Genomic DNA, 15,989 nt, shown 5'->3' on the forward strand with positions numbered 1-15,989 from the left:
TGTTTCACCATCGATCATTATAGACTTATCTAATTTTTTAACATTTGGCAATGAAAACTACAATATATACATTTAGTTTTCTTGGCATTCAAAAGTAGATTATTTGCAGTGAACCAATGCGACACATGCGATATGGCACGGTTTACGTCGTCAGAGTTATCTTTATTTCTGTCGGACTTAAAAATTAAGGATGTGTCATCAGCAAACAGTACAATCTCACATATGCCGCTGACATGGTATGGTAAATCGTTTATGTACACTAAAAATAGAAAAGGACCTAGAATTGAACCCTGTGGGACGCCCATTATGGTAGTGGAACCGTGCGACTTTATATCATTTATGCATACCTTCTGCGTTCTATCACTGAGATAAGAGGCAATGAGATCGAGTGCAACACTTTTGATGCCATAGTGGCTTAACTTGAGTAGAAGGGTGTTATGGTCAACACAATCGAACGCCTTGGACAGATCACAGAACACACCAATAGCATTCTTAGAACCTTCCCATGCTAGGGTAAGGTAGGGGTAGGGTAGGGCTAGGTTTGGGGTGGGGTAGGGTAGGGGTAGGGGTAGTAGTAAAGTTGACATCGAATTTTACGCGAACGAAGTCGCGGGCGTCCGCTAGTATTGTATACATATATTGTATTGTGTCCGAGCCGGTGTCGGACGAGTCGTGCTGTTTTGACGACGATTTTTCTGCTATCACATCATGCCTCCCATAGCACGGGCGAGGAATAACCATACGCATAAGCACACACAGAACCAACTTATATAAAAAAAATGTTTTGAATTTTCTATTAAAAGCTCCATCAATTCTAATAAAATTTTAACATTACTGTTTGTAATGTATTCTTTCATATCTTTTAAATTTTTTGGTTCATTGTGTAAATTTTGTTATAATCATATATGTTTGTTGTCAACAGAGAATTCAAAACAAATCGACTCTTAACCGCTGGATTACCGTAACCGACAAAACCAAATTTTACAACATTCTTTGAACTATTTATTACATTGATACTCAACATAGAATTGGGGATTTGATCATTTTATTACAACAATTTTGTGGTCTTCATTTCATATTATTTTATTACGTTTTGGCGTTTTCGATTTCGCATAAGATAATAAATTACTTATTTTTTGCTTTACTTTAACTACTATATTTTAGTACTATTCCATGTTAACTAAATAACATATATGTAAATTATTAATTAATTTAAATTTATGAATTAAAATTTATAAACAATAATCCTAAATTAAGTAAATGAATAAACTAATGTCGCTTACGCTGCAATATATCAAATCCTTTTACACTTACGAAGAAGACGGCACAATGTCGGTTGCACTAAAATATTAAATAGCTTTACTAACGATAAACTGAGCCGTATCGACCCATTTTACCTTTACCAAAATTGTTATCGTTAGTAATTATAAAGATTTTAAAATTTTACTATTACAAAATGTCACTTGCACTAAAATTTACACTTACGGTAAAAGTGTCGCTTACTATAATTTGATGACCATGTATCAATTTGTACCTCCCTTCGTTGCTGCACCTAGTGGATTTTTTAAAAACCTTTAGTGGGAAAAGGCTCATAAGAAACTATAACCTTAACTTTGTATTAATTATAAACTTTCAGCCCATCTTTGGTGAACTGAAGGCACCCCCCTCCCCACTTTTGAGATACATCGAAGATCCTGAGGGGGAATTGGAGCAAATGTTATCAGGTAAGCTGTGGTCAAGTTACTAAATATTTAGTAACTGTTTATAATTTATATTACAATTAAGGTCCTGCTGTAATTTAAATAACAATGAAAGTCTTGCTGTAATTTACATTACGGTTAAAGGCCTGTTGTAATTTACATTACAATTAAAGTCCTTCTGTAATTTACATTACAATTAAGGTCTTAAAGTCCTGCTGTAATTTACAAAACAATTAAAATCCTGCTGTATTTTACATTACAATTAAAATCCTGTTGTATTTTACATTACAATTAAATTATTGCTATAATTTACATTACAATTAAGGTCTTGCTGTATTTTATATATATTTCAATTATTAAACTCCTTCTGTAATTTATATCACAAATGAAGGTCCTGCTGTAATTTACATTACAATTAAAGTCCTTAAAGTCCTGCTATAATTTACACTACAATTAAGATCCTGCTGTAATTTATATCACAAATTAAGATCCTGCTGTAATTTATGTCCAATTTAAGTCCTGCTGTATTTTACATTACAATGAAGGTCCTGCTGTAATTTACATTACAATTAAAGTCCTCCTGTAATTCCCACAATATGCACAGGTTACGACGCACTGGAGAGGACGCTGCAGTACCGCTTCAGGGACCGCTCGCTGTTGTTGCAGGCGCTGACGCACGCGTCGCACCAGAGGAACCGCCTCACCGACTGCTACCAGCGGCTGGAGTTCCTCGGAGACGCTATACTTGGTGAGTATACCTTTGATATTGTGCTATACTTGGTGAGTTGGGACCTTTCATATTGTGCTATACTTGGTGAGTTGTGACCCTTCATATTGTGCTATACTTGGTGAGTTGGGACCTTTCATATTGTGCTATACTTGGTGAGTTGGGACCTTTGATATTGTTGTGCCATTTTAGGTTTGGTTTTAATTTTGATATAGTTGTGTTATTTTTGGTTTGGTTTTTAACTTTGATATGGCTGTGTTATTTTGGTTTGGTTTTAACTTTGACATAGTTGTGTTGTTTTTGGTGCGGTTTTAACTTTGATGTAGTTGTGTTATGTTTGGTTTGGTTTTAACTTTGACATAGTTGTGTTATTTTGGTTTGGTTTTAATTTTGTGATAGTTGTGTTATTTTTGGTTTGCTTTTTAACTTTGATATACTCGTTGTTGTGTTGATTTTGGTTTGGTTTTAACTTTCATATGATTGTGTTGATTTTGGTTTGGTTTTAATTTTTATATGGTTGTGTTATTTTAGGTTTGGTTTTTAACTTTGATATACTCGTAGTTGTGTTGATTTTGGTTTGGTTTTACCTTTGATGTACTCTTAGTTGTATTATTTTTGGTTTGGTTTTAACTTTGATATAGTTGTGTTATTTTTGGTTTTGGTGGTTTAGTTTTGGTTGTACTCGTGGTAGGAAAGCGCAGTGTTGGTCGAGCCCCCTTCGTGGTCTGAGGTCATCAAGCGTGTTGGATGATATCACATGTCTCTCAGGTGAAGAAAAGAAATCGTGAGGAAACCTACATACCAGAGTTTTCTCAATTCTCTGCGTGTGTGAAGTCTGCCAATCCGCATTGGTGCGTGGTGGATTGGCCTAACCCCTCTCATTTGCTCAATAGTGAGCCGAAAATGGGTTAGTCATGATGATGATTGTTGTATTGATTACAGATTACCTAATAACCCGGCACCTATACGAGGACCCGCGGCGTCACTCGCCCGGCGCGCTGACAGACCTTCGCTCAGCGTTGGTCAACAACACGATCTTCGCCACGCTGGCCGCTCGACACGGCTTCCACAAGTTAGTATAGCTTAAATCACTAACGCGACTGGCAGCGTGACGGTGTCCACGCTGCCTAACAAACAACTGAGTACAAGTCATCAAATACCCTTTTTTTTAATAATTATCATCATGGTTTGTTGTGTTTATGACATTTTTATATAATATATACTCGTATATGTATGTATAAATGTTGTAAATATACAATATGTATTATTTGGCATATGTATCGTATTGTATGTTATATATGTTGATATTTCTTAGTATTTTGTACATATTTAACTATTTTTTTATTTTATGCGTGAATGTTATTTCTTTTTTTTTATTCTTTACAAGTTAGCCCTTGACTACAATCTCACCTGATGGTAAGTGATGATGCAGTCTAAGATGGAAGCGGGCTAACTTGTTAGGAGGAGGATGAAAATCCACACCCCTTTCGGTTTCTACACGGCATCGTACCGGAACGCTAAATCGCTTGGCGGTACGTCTTTGCCGGTAGGGTGGTAACTAGCCACGGCCGAAGCCTCCCACCAGCCAGACCTGGACAAATTAAGAAAATCTCAGTCTGCCCAGCCGGGGATCGAACGCAGGACCTCCGTCTTGTAAATCCACCGCGCATACCACTGCGCCACGGAGGTCGTCAAAATTTCCTTTTGTATATTACTTCTGTACACCCTAGCCTATATCTTTATAATTATCATTATTAGTTTCTTCGTTAGGTTGCCTTTAAGAGATCCTCATTCCTTTTTTTTTCATTATTTTTCTGTATTGTATGTTTCTTTGTGGTGTACAATAAAGTTTATTTCCATTTCATTTCATTACCTTCTTATTTATACCAACACCGATATCCCCTCCACAATAACATAAATAATGAATTTTGCTACTTTTTTTGACGACCTCCGTGGCGCAGTGGTATGCGCGGTGGATTTACAAGACGGAGGTCCTGGGTTCGATCCCCGGCTGGGCAGATTGAGATTTTCTTAATATTGGTCCAGGTCTGGCTGGTGGGAGGCTTCGGCCGTGGCTAGTCTACCCTACCGGTAAAGACGTACCGCCAAGCGATTTAGCGTTCCGGTACGATGTCGTGTAGAAACCGAATGGAGTGTGGATTTTCATCCTCCTCGTAACAAGTTAGTCCGCTTCCATCTTAGACTGCATCATCACTTACCATCAGGTGAGATTGTAGTCAAGGGCTAACTTGTAAAAAAAAAAAAAACTACCCCCTTAATCGAAGAACTTGTCATTTCTACAGATACTTTCGCCATATGTCGCCCGGCCTCAACGAGGTGCTGACGAAGTACGTCAAGATACAGGAGGAGAATGGACACTCAATCAGCGAGGAGGTGAGAATACTTTGAGTTTGTTGCAGACTTCGTCCGCGTGGAATTTAGTTTTATCACAAATCCCGCGGGAACCATGGATTTTTTTAAAAATCCATGAAAAAGTGGCCTATGTGTTGTAAAATCCATTTCCATTCCAAAGGAGACGGCCTATTTCAGGTTCACTCTTGTACCCCGTATCATTAAAATTTAAAAAAAACAAGGAATTTAATAAAATTTATTAAAGTGAATAAATCTAACTAAATAAAAAGAAATAAATAAAATAAAAACCCAAGTTTTTCATTTGTATAAAAAAATATATTGTTTATATTAAATTTGATAGGATTCAACTATCCTATGACATTCAATAATTAATTAGATTCAATTAATTTAAGTTATCACTTTTGTCCCGAGACTCGCCCTTTTTTAGAGCTGAGTAATATTTCAACTCAATACCTCCATGCGTTTTCGAGATTAAGTGAGACAGACGAACTGACAGACAAACCGACTGACAACAAAGGTCTATATATATGTAAAAAGAAAACCTCTTTAATATTATTTCTTTTTGGTAATTTACTTTTCTTTCATGACATTGTCACAGTTAAAATGTTCGATATATTATTATTGACTTAACAGCAAAATATTAAAATTTTTATTAAAATATAAAGTAAATGTAAATAATGGCTTTGGATGTTGTTTTTATATTTTATTTTATATTAAGATTTAGTTTAATTTAATTATTTAATGTAAAACTTAATATTGTAAATAGCAATTATATTTTATTTATAGAAACGCAAACAAGCCTTTATACTATCTATCTACTATCACATTGATGTGAAATAATTATCATTATATATATATGTCGCCGTGGAAGCTTGGCTCACCGAAGGATCTATAACCTCAAACCTAATAATTATCATGTTTACTCTTTAGTTATTTCGAATCGACTTATTATCTAGTAAACTAATCATTTTGAAATCAAACTGTTCCGTCTTGATTTAATCAATAATTAGTCTCTCAAGTAATGATGACAGTTGACAGCAGTAGAAAAGAAACTCTTTAGGTTCTGTGTTGAGATTTTGCTGTCGTAATGGTCAGCAAAATCTACGTTAATTAATTTAATAAATTTAGAATCAAGTTTTCATGTATAACAGTTCTAATTTTTTACTTTTCGCGGTGAGGTATTCTAAAAAAGTGAAAAACAAAAAAAATCTATTGCATAAGAATTCAAGTCTTAATTTGATTTTTTTTCTACTCATTACTTTGTTTTATTGTTTTTCTGAATCGGAGGCCATTATTCTTTAGGTTAATTTGTTTTGTATTCCTCTGCAGCACTACTTGATACAAGAAGACGAGATGGAGCAGGCGGAGGACGTGGAAGTGCCGAAGGCTCTTGGAGATCTGTTTGAATCTGTGGCGGGCGCCATTTTCTTGGACTCAGGTATTTGATACATTGAAAACATCTTTAGTAATACATATTATCACATGCCACAGTTTATAAAGTAAATAGGTATCAGGAACCTTGGAGATTCTATCACTAGAACACTGAACGTATCTCACTATCACTAGAATACTGAACTTATCCCACGAACAAGGACTCAAATATGTATCTCACGAGCAAGGACTCAAATATGTATCTCACAAGCAAGGACTCAGCTATTCTTTGTATGTCACGAGCAAGGACTCAACTATTCTTTGTATGTCACGAGCAAGGACTCAACTATTCTTTGTATGTCACGAGCAAGGACTCAACTATTCTTTGTATGTCACGAGCAAGGACTCAACTATTCTTTGTATGTCACGAGCAAGGACTCAACTATTCTTTGTATGTCACGAGCAAGGACTCAACTATTCTTTGTATGTCACGAGCAAGGACTCAACTATTCTTTGTATGTCACGAGCAAGGACTCAACTATTCTTTGTCTCTCACGAGCAAGGACTCTACTATGCTTTGTGTCCCACGAGCAAAGACTCTACTATGCTTTGTGTCCCACGAGCAAAGACTCTACTATGCTTTGTGTCTCACGAGCAAAGACCCTACTATGTTTTGTGTCTCACGAGCAAAAACCCTACTATGTTTTGTGTCTCACGAGCAAAGACTACTATGCTTTGTGTCTCACGAGCAAGGACACACGGTACCGCGTAGTCGAGGACTCAGTTACGCAGATCGTGGGCAGACATTGAATGTTGTATGTTTGTGGGCAGGCATGTCCCTGGGCGCGGTGTGGCGCTCCGTGGGCGCGCTGCTGGGCGCCGAGCTGGACGCGTTCAGCGCCGCCGCGCCCAAGTCGCCCGTGCGGGAGCTGCTGGAGGCGGAGCCCGACACCGCCAAGTTTGGGTGAGTGAACATGGCGTTTGTTGCATGACCACATGACCACAACGATCCCACACTAAACTTACAGAGGAACTCATAGACGTTGCAGAGGCATCCCCAGGGGATCATTCAGCCGCTGAGTGTCGAATTTAACCTCTATCTGTTTGAGAATTTGACACTCAGCGTTTGAATGATCCTCTGGGGGTGCCCCTACATCATCTATGAATTCCACTGTTAGTGGCGCGTATAAGGCTTGTAACTATGCTTGGCAACTTCGTTCGTAACACTCTCAATGGTCCGCGCGGGCCGGCGATGAATGAAAAACCCACGACTGATGCACCTCACTTTACCGCGCAGTCTTTTCCCCCGTTGCCCGCATATCATGGGAGTGTCACAGACGAACTTGCTAGACTATAGGGTATGCACACAAATTAATCAATAATAGGCAGATGAACGCAACACGACGGTGTCGTACCCGTCACAAATACAAAATTCAAAAACGAATACATTCTCAAGTCAGTTCGACCGTCGCATCGATAATTTTCAATATTATTCAAGAAAAATGGTGTCTTGTGTTTTTAAATATGTCAGTGACTTTGCTTCCTCTGCGGATCTCCTCATTCCTGATTAGATCACGCAGAAAAACTCCAAGCATACATCGTAAGACCTCCTCCTTCTTTGGAAGTCGGTTAAAAAGTAAATTGTCTACATTGCAGCAAACCGGAGCGCCTGGCCGATGGACGACGAGTGCGCGTCTGTGTCGAAGTGTTCGGTCGCGGCGCGTTCAAAGGCATCGGCCGCAACTACCGCATCGCCAAGGGCACGGCGGCGCGCTGTGCGCTGCGACACCTGCGCACCTGCCGCCCCAAGTAGACACCTTCACCGGGTGTCTGAAGAACGTGGACACAATACACCACGCATCTGATGATGTGCACACGTTACACCGAGTGTCTGAAGGGGAAACTACACCAGGCGTCTGAAGACATTGACACAATACACCAGGCGTCTGAATACATTGACACTACACTAGGCGTCTGAAGCGGTGGCGGTGTATATTGTCATAATACACCGGGCGTCTGAAGACATTGACATAATACATCGGGCGTCTGAAGACATTGACATAATACACCGGGCGTCTGAAGACATTGACATAATACATCGGGCGTCTGAAGACATTGACATAATACACCGGGCGTCTGAAGACATTGACACTACACCAGGCGTCTGAAGACATTGACATAATACACCGGGCGTCTGAAGACATTGACACTACACCAGGCGTCTGAAGACATTGACATAATACACCGGGCGTCTGAAGACATTGACACTACACCAGGCGTCTGAAGACATTGACATAATACACCGGGCGTCTGAAGACATTGACACTACACCAGGCGTCTGAAGACATTGACATAATACACCGGGCGTCTGAAGACATTGACACTACACCAGGCGTCTGAAGACATTGACATAATACACCGGGCGTCTGAAGACATTGACACTACACCAGGCGTCTGAAGACATTGGCACAATACACCGGGCGTCTGAAGACATTGACACTACACCAGGCGTCTGAAGACATTGGCACAATACACCGGGCGTCTGAAGACATTGACACTACACCAGGCGTCTGAAGACATTGACATAATACACCGGGCGTCTGAAGACATTGACACTACACCAGGCGTCTGAAGACATTGACATAATACACCGGGCGTCTGAAGATATTGACACAATACACCGGGCGTCTGAAGACATTGACACTACACCAGGCGTCTGAAGACATTGACATAATACACCGGGCGTCTGAAGACATTGACACTACACCAGGCGTCTGAAGACATTGACATAATACACCGGGCGTCTGAAGACATTGGCATAATACACCGGGCGTCTGAAGACATTGACACTACACCAGGCGTCTGAAGACATTGACATAATACACCGGGCGTCTGAAGACATTGACACTACACCAGGCGTCTGAAGACATTGGCACAATACACCGGGCGTCTGAAGACATTGACACTACACCAGGCGTCTGAAGACATTGGCACAATACACCGGGCGTCTGAAGACATTGACACTACACCAGGCGTCTGAAGACATTGGCACAATACACCGGGCGTCTGAAGACATTGACACTACACCAGGCGTCTGAAGACGAGTGTTTTAAAAGGAGCTTAACAATCTAGTCCCTGAAATTAAGATTTTTTTTAAAAATCAATAATAATAATGATTCCATCACAAAGATTGATTGTTTGTATATTTGATGTATTTTTATCGTGTATTGCATGTTTATAACAGATTTTGTACTAAAGGCCTGTGACAGTCAGATACACCACATTGCAGTTAGTCTGTAAGTTTGTTAGTCCATGCTCCTATCATAATTAAGAACGGTAACTAATAGGCTAGTTGACACTTTTTAGGGTTCCGTAGTCCACAAGGAACCCTTATAATTTTGCCATGTCCGTCCGCGATTTAGCGAGACTATTACTACTAGATAACTGTAAATTAGCATGAGTATGTACATTAAAAAAGTCGTACAAAAAAATATTGAAAAATATTTTTTTGTAGGGTAAAATGGGGATGATTTATTTTATTCCTTTATTTCATTATGTGGTAATATATAAGGGGTCTTCTACCACTGTTTTTTTGATTTAGGGATCCGTATGTAAAATATTAAGGTTTTAAGTGATAATTTTTGTTAGAGTCAAGTGTCTCTACTAGCTAAACAGTTGTTTATGGATACGTGAAAGAAATCACAGAAGTTATCATAATGGATTTACAAGGAAAACTATAACAGCTAAGTAATTTAAAAAGTTATAGTCGACCAACTTGAAAAACGTACTGAGAACACGAAAATTGCATACAAATTCCGTTATCAACTAATTAGATAAAGTTGTCCGTAATGAAATGAAATGAACTTTATTTGCCATAATACACTTAAATATACAAGATGGTCAAACAAATATAAAGTCATAGTCATTGAAAATTTTACAATATATATAATTGTTTGAGTAAATATTACTTACCCACAATCATACAATTGTTTTAATTACGAAATACAATTTTAATTTGAAATAAACATAAGACTACTCAGAGTCTAGAAATATGAGACTTTTTAACAGACTCTGAGCTGACAATTTGCCATGAGCGTATATATTTATTACGTCTATAAAGTAGTAAAAAGAGATATAGATAAAAGAGAGAAAATTTGAAAAAAAAAAACATTTTTTAGGGTTCCTTCCCTACATACATAGTGAGAATGATTTTTTATCGTCTACCCCATTGTGTGGGGTATCGTTATCAGTATTTTCGTGCATTAAATTTGCTAATTTAATCTACGGAACCCTACACTGTGTGTCATTTTTATGTATGAATTGGTTAATATTGACTTAATTTTCCCGAATGACTCGTAAAAATCAATATATTTAAAAGTAGTCTTAAGTCTTAAATGACTACCGTACTTACATATGTAGAAGTGTCGACTAACAATCATTAATTTTTTTCGCTGATGGCTTCGGCCGTGGCTTACCACTCTACCAACAAAAACGTACCCCTAGGCGATTTAGCGTTCCGGTACGATGTATAGAAACAGAAAGGGGTGTGGATTTTCATCCTCCTCCTAACAAGTTAGCCCGCTTCCATCTTAGATTGCATCATCACTTACCATCAGGTGAGATTGTAGTCAAGGGCTAACTTGTAAAGAGTTAAAAAAAACTTTTATAAAATGAGGTAGGTGTGGCGCACGCAGGCTCGATCTACTTACTTAGTCCATAATATTAACATTAAGATTAATTTTACACTTTATATAGGAGAATTGTAAATTATTATTAATAAAAAAATGTATTCCTGTGCAATTAATTATTTTAATTACATACCTACTCGAATTAAATCGCTTTTTAAGATTTGATTTGTATTTTTATTTTACCTCATCGTTAACTGCCTATTTGGTCACTGATGAGCACGAGTCTCCTCTAAGGCCAATAGTCCAACACGCTGGCCCAATGCGGATTGGCAGACTTCAGACACGCAGAGAATGAAGATAATTCTCTGGTATGCAGGTTTCCTCACGATGTTTTCCTTCACCGATTGAGACACGTGATATTTAATTTCTTAAAATGTACACAACCAAAAGTTGGAGGTGCATTCCCCAGACCGGATTCGAACCTGCGCCCTACGAATCGAGGTCAGGTTAAATGCAAGAAATCACAAAAATTCAAAATTCGTTTATTTGAACTAGTCAAGCAGTTTACAAGCACTTTTGACACGTCAGTTGACTATTTGTAAAGATTCTACCACCGGTTCGGAAGGTACTCAACAGTTGCTGTTTTTAATTAAAATTTGATAATTTTAATTAAAAAGAGCAACTGTTCTTTACTATATCTATATTTACAATAAATCTGTAGAGAGGTCAATTCTGTACATGAAATATATTTCCAAAATAACTATCAGGGGGCGATTAGTGATCGATACTGATGCCAAAAATGCAATCAGTAAAATTGTTGTCTATCTGTCTGTATGTTCGTTATAGAAACAAAAACTGCTCGACGGATTTTAACGAAACTTGGTACAATTATTCTGCATACTCCTGGACAGGTTATAGCATACTTTTCATCGCGCTACGATCAATAGGAGCAGAACAGTGAAGGGAAATGTTGGGAAAACGGGAGAAGTTACTCCATTGTTACAGTTATACTACTGTAAGATCAGGTAAAGGGGTCTATGGGCGGATGAAGTTTAGTCTCGCTAAAGTCGCTCGCTAAAAGTCGAACACGTCTGAACGGTATATTATCTTGGTCTTGAAATGTTCGTGGAGGTACAGTGAAGGTTTAGTAAAAATTTGCACGCTGATTTACCTACTCGGTAAATTGTGTTGGAAATCATACTATTATTGGGCAAATAAATTATTATTATTATTATTAAAAGGTAAGAATAATTGCTAGTTATAAGTTTTTAAAATATTTAAAAACATATGACGCCATTTTTCTTGAATAATTTACTGATGAGTCGCTTTATGTCGTACTGACTCGAGAAAGTATTCGTTTTTGAATTTGTAATTTGTGTTTGTTCCGTGGGCTCTATCTACCTATTATTATTGTGGGTGTGGGTTGTTTGTATGTTACGTAGCCAATGATTGATTGGTATGAATTTAATTAAATATGCTACTGAAGGTTTATGCGTGTCTCTGTCAGGAATCCAAAAATAAACCAAGTAGATGAAGAAATTATTGTTTATTGACGCACTGAATAATACATAAATCTGAGATACTTAAACTGCCTTAACTTAGCGGACTGGTTATAATAATTAAACTAGAACACGAGCGTTGGTAAAAACTAGTTAGGAACGACTGTCGAGTGTCGACTGCCTCGATTTAACATCGAACATCGTTCTTATCAAAAATGTTTACATAGCAGTTTGCGTGTTTAGGGTTCATGCAAACGGTATTTATAATTGAGTGTAAGGCACGCTACAATTATTGAATCTGTGGTCTGTGTTATCAAAATAACTAAGTTAGATTTACTTATCAAGTGCTCTGGTTTTTTTTTTCGAAATCCCGAAAACAATTTGATAACTTATGATCCTTCTATCATCCTAAGGAAATACGTGGCAATCCATTGCAAAATTAAATTGTGAGTAAAAAAGATTGTTTTAATAATTACGATTTTTAACCGACTTCCAAAAAGAAAGAAGTTCTACGTTCGGCTGTATGTATGTTTTTTTTTCATTAATAGAATAGGATAGGATTAATAGAAATAAAAATACGAAATAAAATTAATAGCTCCTAAAATTTATGAATTTTTAAATTTTAACATGTAGGTACCATAGCATGTAGATGCACCTACTAGCATTATCTTTTTAGTCCCACCTTAATTGCATGCAAGCAATAAGCAGGACTTTCAAAAATTCCAAAAATATTTGTTAGTGATTCAACGTTACGCTACTTATATCTACTTAAGCTACATACATAAGAGAATGTGAAACTTTATGTAATGTGCACTTATATCCTACATTTGGTTACATGATTAATATAAGAAGACATAGATTTAAGTAACGAATTGGATTACCATAAATATATGGAAACATAGCGACGTAAATCTATGTTTAGAATGCGACAAACGTTAGCGTAATTATAAAGCATGAAGCGCCATCTGTCATGGTATTTGTAAGGTTTAAATTTATTATTTCATCTTAAAATATCTTCTAAATAAGAGAATTATGTCGTTTTTTGAAAAAAATGATTTTTTTGTCAATTTCTTTAAAATACTTTTATGCCTGATGCAATAAAATAGTAATTTCCCTACCTACGCCTACATTTTTTTTATAGCAATTGTGATGGTTGTTTGTATTGCATTTAATAATCTGTGTCAAACATGTATAGGTAAGTAGAAAATTACACATATTCTTGATTGTGTAATTTAAAATTTTCTATTAATTTCAATAATAGTTATATATCTTCACTACATAAAAACAAAGTAGCTTTCTCTGTTCCTATAAATCCCTATGTATGCCTAAATTTTTATGCAACGTATTTTGATGCGGTTTTTTTAATATATAGAATGATTGAAGAGGCAGGTTTATATGTACCTATAACTAGCAACCCGCCCCGGCTTCGCACGGCAATGCTGAAACTAAATACACTGTATTTTTATTACAAATTCTATATCACTGTGTATCTATTATGCCAACAAACGAAATCTATACTGATATTATAAATGAGAAAGTAAGTCTGTCTGTCTGTCTGTTACCTTTTCCCGGCAAAACCGATCGAGATGAATTTTGGTATTATGATAAATGGGACCTTGGAGCAGAACATAAGCTACTTTTTAAACCTAGAATAAAAAGGGAAGGGGGTGGAATAGGGGTTGAAAGTTTGTATATAATAGAATGGAATGGAATTTATTGGGATGAGATGCGATAGCGATAGCGATAATGAAGTAGAATAAAGAATAGTTTATAGTTACTAAGAACGGATTTAGTGATAAGTCTAAGGGACTGGCTAATAAAGGGACTGGATGATGAGTTGACGAATAATAGAGATGAATAGAAAAGATTGACATATTTTTAAGACCCCATTTAAGTGGGAAAGGAGATGAAAAAAATAGATATCTTTGATAGTTTCAAATATACTTATATAGTCGAGTTACTATATACATTTTGGAAATGCATATTAACCGAGAAAGCTGAATTTTGGTTAAGACGTGGGATAGGGGTAGCCTAGGAATGGCAAGGCGCGGGGATCTTGCTCCCCCGATCATTTTGTTACAGCCCCTTTCGTGGCTAAGGTTTCGTGGCCCCACGCGGACTGAGATTGCTTGCTATCCTGCGCTAAGGGCGGTGTCAAACAGGGTTCCCAACTTAGGGGTTTCCCCCCAGATTTAGGAGATATATAATTGTGATGGGATTTTTTAGGGGTCTAAAATTTTAAGGGGTATTTTCAGGGATTTTTTGACTCTTTTACATATATTGATAATATTAATTTCTTGATCTGGCGATTTATATACGACTTATAATACGTAATTCTACAACCATTCTTTGGCGAATGGCGACAAGCCAAGAAAAAAAAATGTTAAATTTATTCAACGTAAACATGTATGATTTAAAAAAGTCTGAATCTTCAGATGAAGACGTTTAGACATTTCAAACATATTACAGCATATTATTTCACACATTGTGTTGTTGTTATGAACCCATATTCGGCTCACTGTTGAGCTTGAGTCTCCTCTCAGAATGAGAAGGGTTAGGCCAATAGTCCACCACGCTGGCCCAATGCAGATTAGCAGACTTCACACAAGTAGAGAATTAAGAAAATTCTCTGGTATGCAGGTTTCCTCAGAATGTTTTCTTCACCGTTTGAGACACGTGATATTTAATTTCTTAGTGACATCTGAAAAGTTGGAGGTGCATGTCCAGGACCAGATTCAAATTTGATGGGTTCATATATATTAACCATATTAATTGTCCTAAGCTTATTAATCAATTTATTTTCATTAATTTAAGAACAAGTAGATTTTAATTGTTATTAAGTGTGAAATGACTAGTGATTTATTTTTACCCTCTTTTTTAATTTGTTTGTTGGTAAACAGTACTCGTCAAGACAGGCTGTACTTAGTTTATATTAGTTTTTATTAGCTTAGTTAAGTACATAAAGGCTATATTCTAAAAATAAAAAAACTTTGAAATACTTAGCAATACTTATAATTTACTTAAAAAGAATTTAAATGAAAAAAAAAAACTATTTTTTATTTTTATTTTGTGGTCGTCCCGCGTTCCCGCCACCTCGAGACAATGGCGCCGGACGACCGCGATTTCCAAACGCACCACGACTGCCTCCTCTACCAGACCTCATGTTTTGACCTCCTCGGCCTTTGTTCATGTCACCACGACCTCTGGTTTTGGCTTGGGTATCCTCCTTGACCATGTCTATAACTTCGTCAGGTATTCGAAGATATTTGATCGTACTGCCACGGATATAACACTCGGGCATCCGCCAGAACTTGTCGCCGTCTCGAGAAGTGCAAATAACTTCTCGTAAATTTATATTCATCCAATTATCGCAACTCACTAAGTGTCCGTTGTAGGTTTCGCCATTTTTCAATTCCACTAACATGGGGTGGTTTTGGGCTGTCCTTAGCAATGATAATGGAAGCATTTTCTATTGGTTTTACTTAATTTTTTATGTTATTAATAATACACAGCGGCAAAATTATTTGAGTCTATTTTTATTTACTTGTCATTCTGAAATTAAAATGTCAAATTTTAAGGTTATGTCATAGAGTATAAAGTATTTTTGTAAAATCTATTTGTTTTTTATTTAATATCTATGGTCAATCTATTGCAAGTTGCTTGCTAGTCCTCTCACTTGCTTCGTTTATGG

General features: G+C 37.0%; 2 protein-coding genes across 2 annotated transcripts in view; one reads left to right on the forward strand and one right to left on the reverse strand.

The window, feature by feature from the left end:
- The window catches only part of LOC112046162 (endoribonuclease Dcr-1), a 62,434-nt gene extending 51,412 nt beyond the window's left edge, over positions 1-11,022 (forward strand). The window contains exons 37-43 of the mRNA XM_052890278.1: positions 1,637-1,724; positions 2,305-2,448; positions 3,370-3,499; positions 4,731-4,821; positions 6,130-6,238; positions 7,003-7,135; positions 7,828-11,022. Coding sequence (XP_052746238.1) covers positions 1,637-1,724; positions 2,305-2,448; positions 3,370-3,499; positions 4,731-4,821; positions 6,130-6,238; positions 7,003-7,135; positions 7,828-7,984 — 852 coding nt within the window. The 3' untranslated portion in view covers positions 7,985-11,022. The remainder of the gene's footprint in view (positions 1-1,636; positions 1,725-2,304; positions 2,449-3,369; positions 3,500-4,730; positions 4,822-6,129; positions 6,239-7,002; positions 7,136-7,827) is intronic.
- A 4,272-nt stretch (positions 11,023-15,294) lies between these two features.
- Positions 15,295-15,861, reverse strand: LOC112046158 (U6 snRNA-associated Sm-like protein LSm4). Its single transcript, XM_024082678.2, has one exon. It carries the CDS (start codon positions 15,762-15,764, stop codon positions 15,348-15,350), a length of 417 nt encoding a protein of 138 aa, XP_023938446.1. The 5' UTR covers positions 15,765-15,861; the 3' UTR covers positions 15,295-15,347.
- Between the last annotated feature and the right edge of the window lie 128 nt (positions 15,862-15,989).

Source organism: Bicyclus anynana, chromosome 27, assembly GCF_947172395.1.
Source record: "Bicyclus anynana chromosome 27, ilBicAnyn1.1, whole genome shotgun sequence".
NCBI classification, from domain to species: domain Eukaryota; kingdom Metazoa; phylum Arthropoda; class Insecta; order Lepidoptera; family Nymphalidae; genus Bicyclus; species Bicyclus anynana.